This window comes from Pezoporus occidentalis, unplaced genomic scaffold (assembly GCF_034315485.1).
Source record: "Pezoporus occidentalis ecotype Australia unplaced genomic scaffold, CSIRO_AGI_Poc_V1 ctg14, whole genome shotgun sequence".
Classification (NCBI taxonomy): Eukaryota; Metazoa; Chordata; class Aves; order Psittaciformes; family Psittacidae; genus Pezoporus; species Pezoporus occidentalis.
In genome coordinates, this window is record NW_026913209.1 from 6,948,415 (window position 1) to 6,961,950 (window position 13,536).

Sequence of the window (13,536 nt, forward strand, 5' to 3'; positions counted from 1 at the left end):
GCACTGTATTCCCCAGCAAAGAGACCTGAATGACAGCCGCAGGACAGGGCTGAGCTGTCCTTCTTTGGGGAAGAAGCAGGAGCAGTATTCTGGAGCACCTGACTGCAGGCAGGGGGTGGACAGCTGCCCCATGGGGTGCAAAGTGGGGCTGGGGTGGCGGAGGTGCCAGCAGCCCTGCTGCTCTTCCCCCTCCCAGAGTACTGATAGTCCCCAAGCCAATGTGACAGTCAGTGATAACAGCACATCCTGAAAGGAATAATTAATGCTAATAGGCCCCTACTGCTACAGACTAGGTCCCTTTTTTTAAAGATGGAGCATGCTTTTTTGGCTAATTCAGATCTACTTAACATAATTGTTTCTCTTTAATATACTGATATTTAATTTGCTTTCAGTATAATCAGTAGCTTAAACCATTAAGTCATTAATAGTATCACCCTCTTAGCCTGAAGACTGGTTATCACTATTGCACTTATTCATTTAGAAAAAGAAAATTAAATTCAAGTGTAGGTAGCAATACAGTTTGGGTTGGGTTTTTTTTTCAGATATGCTGAAAATTGCAGCATTTCTGAGTTCCCGATTAATTTGTGTGAGTTACAAGTGTCTGACTTTTGTTTAAATTACTTTTCCTATTGTGACCATTAGCATATATAGATATTAAAGAAGGCATTAGCCCCACTGTAACAACATTCTAGGCAAGTCTAGACTGTAGCAGACTGGTAGCTTGGAAGCTTGAAGTTTCAAATGATCAGCACATTCATCTTCATATTGTTGTTTTTAAGTTATTCTTTCATTAGCTATTTTTTTTTATACACATCAGGGAGCAAATAAGTGTTAAGGAAAGGTCTGAATCAACTGTGGGAGATGTCTGGATGAGAGGGAAAGACATGAAAAAGCTGAGCATCAGAACAGACTTCCAGACAGTGAAGTCGATGAAAAAGTCTTTGACAGCATTTGATACTAGGCTTAATTCTTACAAGACTACAGTTTTGCACTTTTCTCTGTGCTGGGTATAATGCTAACATAAGCAGATCAAACCAAAAGACATCCCTTTGCCATCCTATCTGCCTCCAGGGTGGCTACTGCCCTTCTAACATGTCTTGTTTGATTTTTCTTTTCAAAGACACACCATAACAGTTTCCCAGAAAAGCCCCATGCCATGGATGCTTGGGTCAGATGGTTAGCAGTGTCAGTGCTGCTCACTATGATTGATGCTCAGCTGCCGAAGCCGGCACGGGCCCCTCTGGTTCTGCACAAGCCTTTCATGGTTGTTTGGAACGCGCCGACCGAGCAGTGCAGGCTGCGGTACAAGGTGGACCTGGATCTCAGTATTTTTGACATTGTATCCAACACCAATGAGACTCTGAGTGGATCCAATGTGACAATCTTCTATCACACGCATCTGGGATACTATCCCTATTACTCAGATAATGGAGATCCTGTCAATGGAGGGGTGCCCCAGAATGAAAGTCTTATCAAACACCTCAATAAAGCAAAGTCTGACATTGACTACTGCATACCCATGAAGAAATTCCAGGGACTTGCAGTCATTGACTGGGAAAACTGGAGGCCCCAGTGGGATAGGAACTGGGGCAACAAAAGCATATATAGAAATAAGTCTCTTGAGATGGTTAGGAGACGGCATCCTCAGTGGTCAGAGGACAGAATTAGGAAAGTGGCTAAAGAGGAATTTGAAGATGCTGGCAAGAGTTTCATGAACAACACCATCCTTCTGGCTGAGCACATGAGACCAAATGGTTTGTGGGGTTACTACCTTTACCCAGACTGCTACAATTACGATTACAAAGAACACCCTCAAACATACACAGGGAAATGCCCAGCCATTGAGTCTGAGCGCAATGACCTCCTGCTCTGGCTGTGGAAGGAAAGCACTGCTCTCTACCCTTCTATATACCTGGATTATATACTGAAGTCAAGTCCAAACGCACTAAAATTTGTTCACTATCGGGTTAAGGAGGCAATACGTGTTGCCTCAATGGCTAGAAAAGACTATGTTTTGCCTGTGTTTGTTTACTCCAGACCATTTTATGCCTATACTTTTCATGTTTTAACAGAGGTAAGCAGACAATTTTAGAAATGTAGAGAGTAGAAAAAGCCTCTTAGAAAAAATACTTGCTAAAATTTTTTCTTCTATAACAACACTTACTGTTTTTCACATTTAAGGTGGACCCTCTAAAAAGAAGTACTGTACAATCTCTACACCTTTCAAGAGTTAATACTGCAGTGCTTTGGTCTACTTCTGTAGGGTAACATCATATGTTTTTAATGAGGGTAATTTAGAAAGAAAGTACAAATAAACCATTTCCTTAAGGAAGTAATTCATTCCAATATTTTAATTCTTCAGGACAGCTTGTGAAATGAACTTGACAAATTTTCATGAAGTTTAAAACTAATTAGTGTAATGGAAAGATAAACTTTCATAAGAAAGGAGCCTCAGGACTTTTTTGTTTATCTGAACGTAAATTCATTCAGTATAGAAATATACTGAATAGTACATTCAAGTATAGTCAAGTACAGTAGTCTGGCCTGGAGTTCCTAACTCCTGCATGGTAAACATTGGCCATCTCTCTTTTCAGAGGTACAACATGTTCAAATATCTTCACGATCCAACATTTAGTGCTAACACTGCGGAGTTCATTTAATAAAGAAACCAAGTTTTTGAGTCATGCAATGTTCCTTCAACTAATGACCAAGTGCAATAAATATACACTGTTCACAACATTGATGGTAAAAATACATGCTTACAAACCCCAGACTTTCTGGATGTGTAATGATTGTGGCTCTGCCTGTTTATGCACATAATAGAGAGGCACAGATGCTTATTAATTTCCCAAGTTCCAAAAGTTTTACTTTGATCTCTATCAATTCCCTAAGAGGGGAGGGAATCTGGGGCAGACTCCTTGACAGCTCAGGGCATCTGGGGGTGCTCCTTCCCTTTGGTTTATGGAGAGCTGTGTGAGAGCTTGCTTCTGTGGCTGATAGAGACAAGTTCTTGACTCAAACCAGAACAGCCAGAGGGAGAGAAGAGTTAAGGGAAAAAAGCAAGTCAGTCCAGCAAACCCCAGGCTGCACATGGCTTCAGCCTGGAGCTGGAGCTGGGGAGGTGCAGTGGAGCCCTAGCAACCTGAGAAGAGTTTCAGGCTGCCCCCAGGAACCAAATGGTGCACAGAAGCAATCATGAATTCAGTCTGCCTCATTTTTGAGCAACTGGGAACTCTTTGGAGCTATTTTCTGTGTGATGTGGAAACTACACGTCCTAACTGACTCAGAAAACATGGGGTTTCAAATCAGCAAGGTTGCTGCTGAAGGCAAGGAGCCACTGGGGTCAGTACAGGCAGGATTTCACCCAGAACACCTTCACTGAAGAACCTAGGCTGTGAAATAATTAAGCACTCTTCAACTGCAGTCTGTAATAGTACATTTTTATAATATAAAATAGTCTTTTGATTGACACAAAAATACCACAGACATTACTGAGAGGTATGAAAACTAATATGCTGTTACCAGTTATGCTCAAGTTCAAAATCTGTGGTGGTATAAAGTTATTGTTTTACCTAAAGCTATTTTCTGAACAGTACAGCAGCAATATGACATTCCTCCTATGTTATACTTTCTAACTCACTGGCCCGTTTTTCAATTGCATGTAGCCATTTACTTTTGGATGCTTTAAAGATCACTTTACAACTCTGCAGCCAAGGAAGATGGCTGTGTAGCCAGAGAAACACCTTTGGGTTATACTCTACTACATATTTTCTAATAAGGACAGAACCCAGCTCTGCAGTCAGCCATGGGTCAGGGCTTGACATGTCTCCAGGCTATGTGTGAACAGCTCGGGGACTGACGGGAACTTTCGGGGTTGCACTTCAGAAAATTCTAAATAGGAATGATAGGAAAATAATGTTCTTGGTTTCCTTCATATCCCTGAAGCCATCAAGGTCTTTTAAATACCAGTTTGTGTGTTCAGATTTTAGACTACACTGGAGCTTCTCATTTGATCTATGACATGCCCACAAGTGATGCTCACAGACCTACAGACAAGGCATGAAAACTCTGAGCTCCAGCAATGATGTGCATGAATGTTGCAAGGAAAGGAGACAGTGCAGTAAAATAACATCCAGGCTTAATGGCCATATTAAAACTGGGATAGCAGGATAAAAGATACCTGAGCTCTGACAGGGACTGGGTCAGGAGAACTGCTGCCCTGCTCCATCAAGTTCCATCAGAGCTGTGATATTCTGGTGCAACAGAAATAATTCCTGGCACATTCAAGCTTTGTGTATGAGCTCTTCTGGACACAACATGAAATACACTGAATATCACAGTGGAAGAATATAGAATGGTTGTGAGTCAAAGTCACTGAGGGAGAGACACTGGTCTAGCAGACCTCCAGAAAGACGTAAGACCCAGGTCCTAAGCAGATGCTGTAGTTATGTGTGCTGTACCTTTCACCCTGCCTGCACCTGGAAATCAGGTGAGTTGAGTATAAGGTGTCTGAGAAATTCGTTCTGCTTTTTTTCTTGGAAACAATTCGTAAATTCTGAATTGGGATCCTGATCATTATGAAATACCTAGAAGCAGTTTGCCATCTGTAGAGTATTTAGAAACTATCTGCCTTGACAATCCACTTAAGTGTGTGGGAGAGGGAAGATAATACAGTAACATCTGTGCTTCCTGAGTAGATGGCTGAAGTCATTAATAGAGCAGGATGACAACTCACAAATGGTGAATAATGAATAACAGTTCTCTCGTTCACCTACAGATAGTGTTCTCCGATTAACAGGCGTGCATGTGTACAGAGGCCATTCCCTGAGACCGCCCCAGGCTTGTGCAGCCATTCCTGAATACAGAAAAATCACGTCTGTAACTAAGACTGGTCAAAATTTAAAGGAAAGATTACAGATTTATTTATCTTTCCTCAGCATGCAGCTAGAACTGACTGTCCTGCTTCCTCTAAGGCTCTAAAACTGAAATGTCTTAGTGCACCTCCTATTTTTTTACTGTCTGATGCAGTCAGTTGGCTGATCAGAATATGGAGAAGCACTGATAGAAACTAAAGCTTCTTTCTCCCTGCCAAATCAACTCTCTGCTTGGAGATAGCCCAGCATAATCTTGAGGATCTTTGGTTGTTGCACACTGCCCCCAAAAGCTTGAACGAGAATGAGCATCAGAAGGGAAGAGGCTTTGTTGACTTGTTTATCACTTGGAGAAATATCAGACACTTCAGTGGCAGCTGACCCATAAAATTGCCTCCCCAGGACAGTACTCTAACATGGATGGATGAGGGTCTGGTACAAGGAGTGAAATAGGATTCTCCACCTAGAAAAATGTCAAGATGCTCGTATTTAAAATGATAGCTAACATTTTTTAAACTTGCATGTATTCTTCCGTATGAGGTACTTCTTAATCTCAGACAGAAGAGCTGTGCCAATGAGCTCCCACTAATGCCAAGCTGTGCTGCATGATAAGCGGTGCTAGGTTCAATCCCAAAATCAGGACTGTTGTGTCTGAGGCTGCTGGTAGAACTCGTGTGCCTCACTTGGGGCTTCACAGAGGTACCTCCCTATCTCTGCTCCCACTCTCATCCATTATGAGAGGCACATAGCTTTCCTTTCCTAAAAATACACAAATGTGGGTGAAACTTTCATTTTCTAACCCTGTCTGTGGCAGGGGAGGGTGGTGGTGGTGTCACCCTTTTTGGGTGACTGCTGCCCACCTCTGGTGTGGGAGCTCTTGGCTCCGTTCTCTTCCCAGGCTCGTCAGGATGAATCCAGCACCCAGTGTTAGACACCAGGAAAGAGTTAAGAAATCACCAGACCAAAAGTAACAAGTGTATGAGAGAGCAAAAATAAAGAATGTGGTGCAACCTCCTGTTTATAGATTATTCAGAGAAAAGCCTTTCTGTGATAATGGCTTTTGAGATACCGAACGAGAGTCACTCATTCAGTAAAAGACATAACCAGGTCTAGAAGTTACAGTCAGAATTCTTACTTCTTTCCTTTTGGGCAAGTTACCTAATGTTGTGGTTTAAAACCAGTCAGAGGGCTCGTTCACTCACTCCCCTCTGCTTCTTGCTCTCCCCCTACTCCTGGAGGGATGGAGAGGAGAATCGAAAAGAATGCAACTCCCACAGGTTAAAATAAGAACAGTTTAGTAACTAAGGTATAACACAAATCACTGCTGCTACCACCAATGATAATAATGATAAAGGAAATAACAAGGGAAGAGAATACAGCACCTCACCACCAGCTGACTGATAACTTGCCCCCCCAGCCCGACCAAGCACTGACTGATACCTCCTCCAACCCTGCAGTCTACCAGCCCTTCCGGGTAACTCTCCGTTACCTCCTGGACATGATGTGCTGTGGTATGGAATACCTCTTTGGTCAGTTTGGGTCAGGTGTCCTGTCTCTGCTTCCTCCTGGCTTCCCCTCCTCCCTGGCAGAGCATGAGGCTCACAAAGTCCTTGGCCAAACCAAAACATCGTTATCAGCTCTGTCCCCGAGCCAAAAGTCAAAACACAGCACTGCACCAGCTACCAAGGAGGAGAAAAATGACTGCTACTGCTGAACCCAGGACACCTAATTATTAAGCTGAATTCATCATAAGTTGCATTCAGGTTCCCTTTTGTTTCTTTTGCTCTCCACTAAACCTGTATCGAAATTGGAGTAAAGTTAAATGGCATCAGAAAAAGAAATGGTACCCCTCTGAACACTGTGTAACCTCACTGTGAGAGTAACCCATGCTGGAGGGTTAGCTGGAAATGATGTACCTTTTCAACATAGGAGAAGAAAGAAAAATTCAGCCCATGTCTTTCTAATCCTCTTTCCTCCTGTGGAAGACTCTTAGCACTCAGCCTTTGTCTTAAAGGATACAAAAAGTAGAAATGTAAGGTGAAAGAAAAGTGTTTATATGAGGGCTTGTACAATTTTTGTTTTTCAGTGAGCTCCTGTTCTTACCAGCATCAACACCTGTGTAGGTGCTACAAGAATCGTTTAAGCATCCCTAGGGGAACATGAATTCCAATCAAATGCCAGATTTTGGCCTTAACCTGAGAAAAGTGCTAAGTTTCTCAGCATTGGCAAAGTGGTGATTCAAGGTGTGGGATGAAAGTGGAAGTGTAGGTGTCTTGAGAGCTTCAGTTGTGAAATTACCAGTGCCATTGGGCTTCACACACCCAGAGGACTAGGTGAACTTTAAGGGTCATGCTCTTTTTTGATTATTTTATATCCATATGAATTAGACATGAAGTGCTGAAATTCCTTTGTGGATCTCAGTCTAAACTATTTCTAGAAAGTAACAAAAGAAAGAGGTGGAACATGAGGGAATAAAAACTGGATTTACTGACTTAGGTCAAGCACCCTAACTTATAGCATATTGCTTACTTATAAAATCTTTATTTTGGGGCTTGCTCAGGTCTTAGCTCATACATCAGTGCTAAATATCTATTGATTATTTATTTTGTCTGTCTGAAAAGGTTTCATTAATTTGTTACTGAGATATGAACCATGTTAGTGCTAAATCATTCAACCATCATGTGACAAATGTAGAATCACAGATCAGCCTTTGTATCTGGGTAGTCTTCATAAAATGCTTACAGATGAGGAAAGCCTGAGAATCCTCATTACCAAGAGGTCAGGCTGTATTTCTCATTCTCTTAGCATTTAATATTTTGATCCTTAATTCACATATTTTTTTTTAATTGATAAATTAAATTCCCATAGGAAAAACCCCTCACACATAAAAGTAACACCTGCAGCCCTCACCACTATCCTTTTATAAAACTAACATCAGACTGTATACTTCTAAGAGTAATGACATTCTCTAAAAATCAGCTTGGATGATCAGCAGCAACATGAATTTCAGGCAAGGCCAATTATAGCACTCTGAATCTTACACTAAGAGCCAAGAGGGAAGCTCTGCTTTTTCATACTTCTGCAAGTTTTGCTGTACTGGTTTCTCCAACCTTTAGTTGAGGGTCAAGTGTCCAGGGTCATTTTTTATCTCTCAGGCCATAAACGCTTCAGGAATGGGGACTCCTTAACTATGCACTGGAAAATCAACAGGCCCACTTACATAGTGAAATAAATTATTTAGTAGTAATTAACAATAATAACATGGCTCTTCCACTTCGCCATTTTGCATTTCTGAGGTGCCAGCACCATACTGTGATAATTTGTCTGGTCTTTTGGATTGTATTCTCCTAAAAACAGGTAAAAAGACTATATCAAAGACCATCAGTATCTTTTTAAAGGAAGTTGCTCTTTCTTCATCAAATACTGTAATATCTGTCATTACAAACACTGATCAGGAACTACTTTGTTATCAGTACTTGTAGACAGAAATGGTTTTGGATGTAATTGATCACGCTTTGAAATTTGAGGGTGGAAGAAGATCCTTCCTCCATATTGTCTGAGACTTAATTGCATTTCTCTAGACACAACAGTCACAGTCTCGTGGAATGTCTTTAAGACACTTATAAGGTATGTTGCTAGGTTGTTGGCAAGGCACCAGTGACTCCTGTTCTACAGAGTCTGTAGCTGGTAAAGCTGTGTTACTGCTATTGTTACAACTCCACTGCTTATTGGTGCAGCTCTAAAACTGGACATGGTTAAGTCAGTGTGCAAGTATTGGCACTGTGTAGCACTGGAAGAGGCTTGTTTTTCAAATATATGTTTCCTGGAATAATGGCATTCATGCTGGTAGTAACAGCAGCTCTGTAACTCTATCGGTATGGCTAAAGCAGCAGAAGTTAGACTCCTGCCTAGAGCCTATCAACTGCAACTAGACACTGTAAGGGTACTCCAATGATGTGTGATCATACTTGTCATCATTTGCCAAAAATGGTGCCTATGTAGGTATGGCAATCATTCAAAGGCTAGTAGACAAAATAGATCATTAAATTCTTACTCCACCAGGTTTGTTGGAGGACCCCTTGTGAATAATTATTTACTAGTCACATTCATGAATGCAACCTATGCAAACCTGTGAGACACACAGAGGAGCTTGCTAAACTAAATAGTGATTTTATTGTGAAGAATATACCACACGACCAATGTCTCCTCAGGGTGGGGTGGGAACTGATACCCATATCCCTGTTCATTTTTACTTTTATTTTTGTATCTTTGGTTTTCTGATGTCTGGTTTTGGCCTTTTTTTTCAGAGGGATCTGGTAAATACCATTGGTGAAAGTGCAGCTTTGGGAGCAGCTGGAGTTGTTCTCTGGGGCAGTATGCAATACGCCAGCTCAAAGGTAGGTCTGTATCAGTTTATTAGTATTTAGGAATCACCTCAATACCTCTTCCCTGCCACCATGCACACCACAGCACCTACCTATCTTTATTAAAGTCATCAGCTGAGGATCATGGTTTAGTGCTACCTTCAGGTCTCATTAGTCCTATACTTTTGTCAGACTGAGAAATCCCATTGCTTCAGAGAACATTGCTTTGGGCAGGTCATTTGTAGCATCATGGAATAACGAGTCCAGGTTAGAAGAAAGACATATTTTGAAACAATAACATATGAACATAAGCACAGTTTGTTTTACCTTGTTCTGCAAGGACTATCTCCTCCTCCCAGGTTCTTCAAGCTTTCATAAACAATCCTTCTTGAAGTGATGGAGGTGGCAGGAGGCTGCACTGGGGTTCTGCAGAAGGAACGACAGACAAGCCCCTGCTTCTAAACCTGGGCTAGGCTTTGGTGCCTACTCCACTTTCATGCAGTCTGCTCTCTTCCTGCTGGAGTCTCTGGAAAAGCACTGCTGACTCGGGCAGAACAAGGGGAAAATATGAACTGGGACTTTGTAGCTGCAATTGCAGCAACTTCTGTGTTGGTTTCTGAAAATGCCGTGGCTCCTTGTAAACTGAAGGAGTTGGAGAGATGAACACCAAAGTGGTGCTTCTATATGTGCTTTAAAACCTATTGGTCCCAGGCACTGTTCCTTGTTAGCAATTACCAGAAATCTCTACTTAAGGAATTAAGTAGTCTCAGATTAGCATATAAACTCTCTTTCTGCTTACTAGGACTTCTCCCTAGTCTAATATTGGATGTTTCTACCAAGTATCCAAGTAGACAAGGTAGTAAAGGTTAATACTTGACTTTGTTAATCTTACCCATGGAAGTAAGCTTGTTTAAACTCCAGTACATAAATCCAATGAGATTTATCTCAACAGGTTACTTTAGCCAAGAACAGTTTTTTACTAGCATCTTCTTAAATATAATAAATTTGGACATAATGCTAGCTACTGAGAAATGTGTCATGGTCTTTTATTATCTACAGGAGAGCTGTTCAACTGTGAAACGGTACATTGATGGACCCTTAGGACATTATGTTATTAATGTGACAGCAGCAGCCAAACTCTGTAGCAAAGTCCTTTGCAAGAAGAATGGAAGATGTATCCGCAAAACCAGTGAATCTTCTGCTTACCTCCATTTGTCACCCACTAATTTCAAGATCCAAGCCCGTCACTCAGAGAGAGGCCTCAAGTTCCAGGTGACTGGTGAACCCAGCCTGGAGAGTATTGAAGCCATGAGGCAGAGATTTATCTGCCAGTGTTACCAGGGCTGGACAGGAATATTTTGTGAATTGCCTGAACAAAGGCTAATGGAACGGTGGGTTCACATTGTGTTCAGTAGATCAAGAAAACAAAAGCCTTATGTCTTCCTCTTAGCCGTCATGCAGCTTATTCTGCTCTGTATCACACACTAGTCTTCTGAGGCAGTGCAAGGAAATAAGAAATGGTGCCACTAAGGGTTCTGTTTCTTAGCCAGTTTTTATTGCATGGGGAAAAGGCATTGTTGATTAAACAGTTATTGCTGTTTTCATCATCTGCCATTCCTGAAATTGCTTCAGACATTAAGTATTTTGAAAGCAGCCCCCTCTTTTTTACTAGCTCCTTTACTTTTAACTCATGTTTTACTCATATGTTCAATAGAGAAAGCTTCTGCTCTGACAGTGAAAGCTTTACATCAGTAAAAAAGTTAAATAAAATTAAAGTTGAGAAAAACTGACAGTTGTTAAGAACTCTTCCTTTAAACTAAAGCTAGGATGTTTTACCTTTACGAATACTTTTTGATTGTATACATTCTACTTTAGATCTTTTATTCAGTTCAGAGTTTGCTAAACTTCAAGGGGAACTTACACATACTTTAGTGTACTGAGAGCATAGAAATTATTAGCCCAGTTTTGCTAAGTACCTGTCACCAGTGTAGGTCTGTATTCAAACTGGATGCTCCTGATTTGTATTATGGTGTCCTGTGTTCTGAAAAAAGAAGCAATGTGAAAATGCTGTAATGCTCATGCACTGTGTCAGTGAAATGTGTTTTTAAAATGTTGTGTGTCACTTTTTACAGTGTTTGCATTATTTCTGTAGGCGTATAAGAATAAACTTGTGACTTATATACACAATTTATTTAGATAGCATAAATTCAATTAAACTGACATAAGGTCTTCATCAGCTAAAGTTCTGCAACTCTGTAGGAAGTTTATACAAGTGACAAAAATGCTATGGGTAAAGCGGTAGTATTCCTGATTCAGTCTGTGGTGTATATTCTCTATTAGGGTACATTGGCAGAGCTTTATTAAAGTCCGTAGGGCTCTGTCAGTTATGTCAGGTGTAAATTTGCCCAACAGCTCTTCTTCAGTCTAGGTTACCACTTCACACAGAAGAGCATGAGTGTTTCTGGTAGTATACCTACCTGGATATTTCTGTGAAGAACTGAAAGCCCAGTTCTGCATCCTCATTGCCAAGTTGTCTGAAGTAGAAGACTAAAATCAGAATTTGGTCTGGGCTTCTTAATAATTATTGAAGGAACCAAGTATCTAAACAAGATATGACAGGGGAACATATCCATTCAAGGATGTGGGGTACTGCCACGTGAGCTGAAGCTCCTTGCAGTGACCAGCCCAGCCCTCGGTGCCTCACCAGAAGCCAAAGGTGGAGTGGGTAAAGCTAGCCTGAAGTGGCTCAGCTCAAGAATGTGGATATTTAACGTGCTTTCTGAAGTCCTCTTCTGCCACTGATTCTTTAAGATGAAAACAGATAAGAAAGGCTTGCTGGCTGAACATAATCATGCGAGCATTTGGGGTTTCATCAGCTTTTTCCAAACAGTATGTTCTCTGCCAGAGTCAGTCACTTTCTAAAAATGGAAATGATATTGTTATAGAAAAACGTGCTAACAGCCCTCACAGGCAAAACCAAAAAGATGAAATTTCAGAGCAGTTTGGATTTGTAACATCATGCACAACTATGCACGTGTACGTTTCTCCGTTAAAATTCCTTGCTAAGATAAAAAAATGTTGCTTAAGTTAAAAGTTATCTTGGTTTTGCACTGAAAGTGTTTGATGTAGACAGTAAATTAAAACTGCGCATCATGTGTAATAAGAACACATGAATGTTTTTTTTTGCCAAAGAAACTTTGATACCTTTAAGATGCTTTGATAGCCACTTTTTGTTTGCTTATGTTTCAGGAAAAGTAATTTCCTGTCAATCTGGGCCAGACTCAGATAGCGGGAGTATTTGCAAACACAGGTTGCTCTAAAAATAAGTTGGAAATGATAGTTCTGTACACTTCAGCAGATGATACTGGCTGGGAACAGTACAGATTCTCAGAGACTCAAGTCTGATCCTCCAAAAAAAACGCAAGTTAAAACAATGCTGTCACGTACTGCTTAATGAGATTAAAGCCCCTAATTTGTTCTCATTCAGCAAGGGCACTGTGTGCTTTCCACATACCACAGCACGCAGCAGTAAGGAGCAGTTAGAAGTCACATTCGAGAAGAGGGGAGAGCCCCTTTGTTAGCTTCCCAAAGTAAGTGTGTGTGTTTGATGTTTAACTGTGCTGGTTTTAAGAGTTAAAACACACCATTTATTCCTTGTTTAATGTCACCAGAATAATTCCAAGGTAGTATTTTTCTGGGTCAATGAATACCTTGCTTAAGCTGTGATAAGAAAAAGTGTGTGTGTTAATATACATAGATATCTACATGTACAGGTGCATATGAATGAGTGCATTCATTTGCATGTTTCAATATATGTGTCTGTAAATCTGACCCAGCAGCAGCAGAACAGTTAGGTGCGAGGCTTTGTTTTCTGCCTGGAAGGAGCAAGCTTGGGGGCAGTTGTGTAATCTTATAGCTTGGCATGTATGGGCCCTGCTGCCGTGTGGATTATGTTCCTTATGTAACCGCGCTTATACAGGAAGCTAACAGCATCTCACAAGCTAAAAATAAGCACACTTCTATGATTTCAAAGGACAATATATTAAACTTCACTCATGCAGCTGCTCCTATTTCACCAATAAATGAGTCCTCTTCAGATATTTCTTTTTTGACTAGGCTGGTATTTTAACATGCTGGCAGCCTGTTTTCTCAGAGAGTCAGAGCTCCTTTCTCATTTTTCCATTACAGCAAGAATTCTCCTTACTTTTGTTTAAGGTGCTCTCCAATTTCTGAGAAGCAAAGCAGCCCAGAGTATTAGTCCTGCTTTTTCTCCTCAGACAGCCAAGCAGTCTGACATCTGT

General features: G+C 41.0%; 1 protein-coding gene across 1 annotated transcript; it reads left to right on the top strand.

The window, feature by feature from the left end:
- The first annotated feature begins 1,156 nt into the window (after positions 1 to 1,156).
- Positions 1,157 to 11,008, top strand: LOC134159048 (hyaluronidase-1-like). The gene is made up of 3 exons (XM_062609551.1): positions 1,157 to 2,074; positions 9,179 to 9,268; positions 10,295 to 11,008. Exons 1-3 carry the CDS (start codon positions 1,157 to 1,159, stop codon positions 10,721 to 10,723), a joined length of 1,437 nt encoding a protein of 478 aa, XP_062465535.1. The 3' UTR covers positions 10,724 to 11,008.
- The last annotated feature ends 2,528 nt before the right edge of the window (positions 11,009 to 13,536 follow it).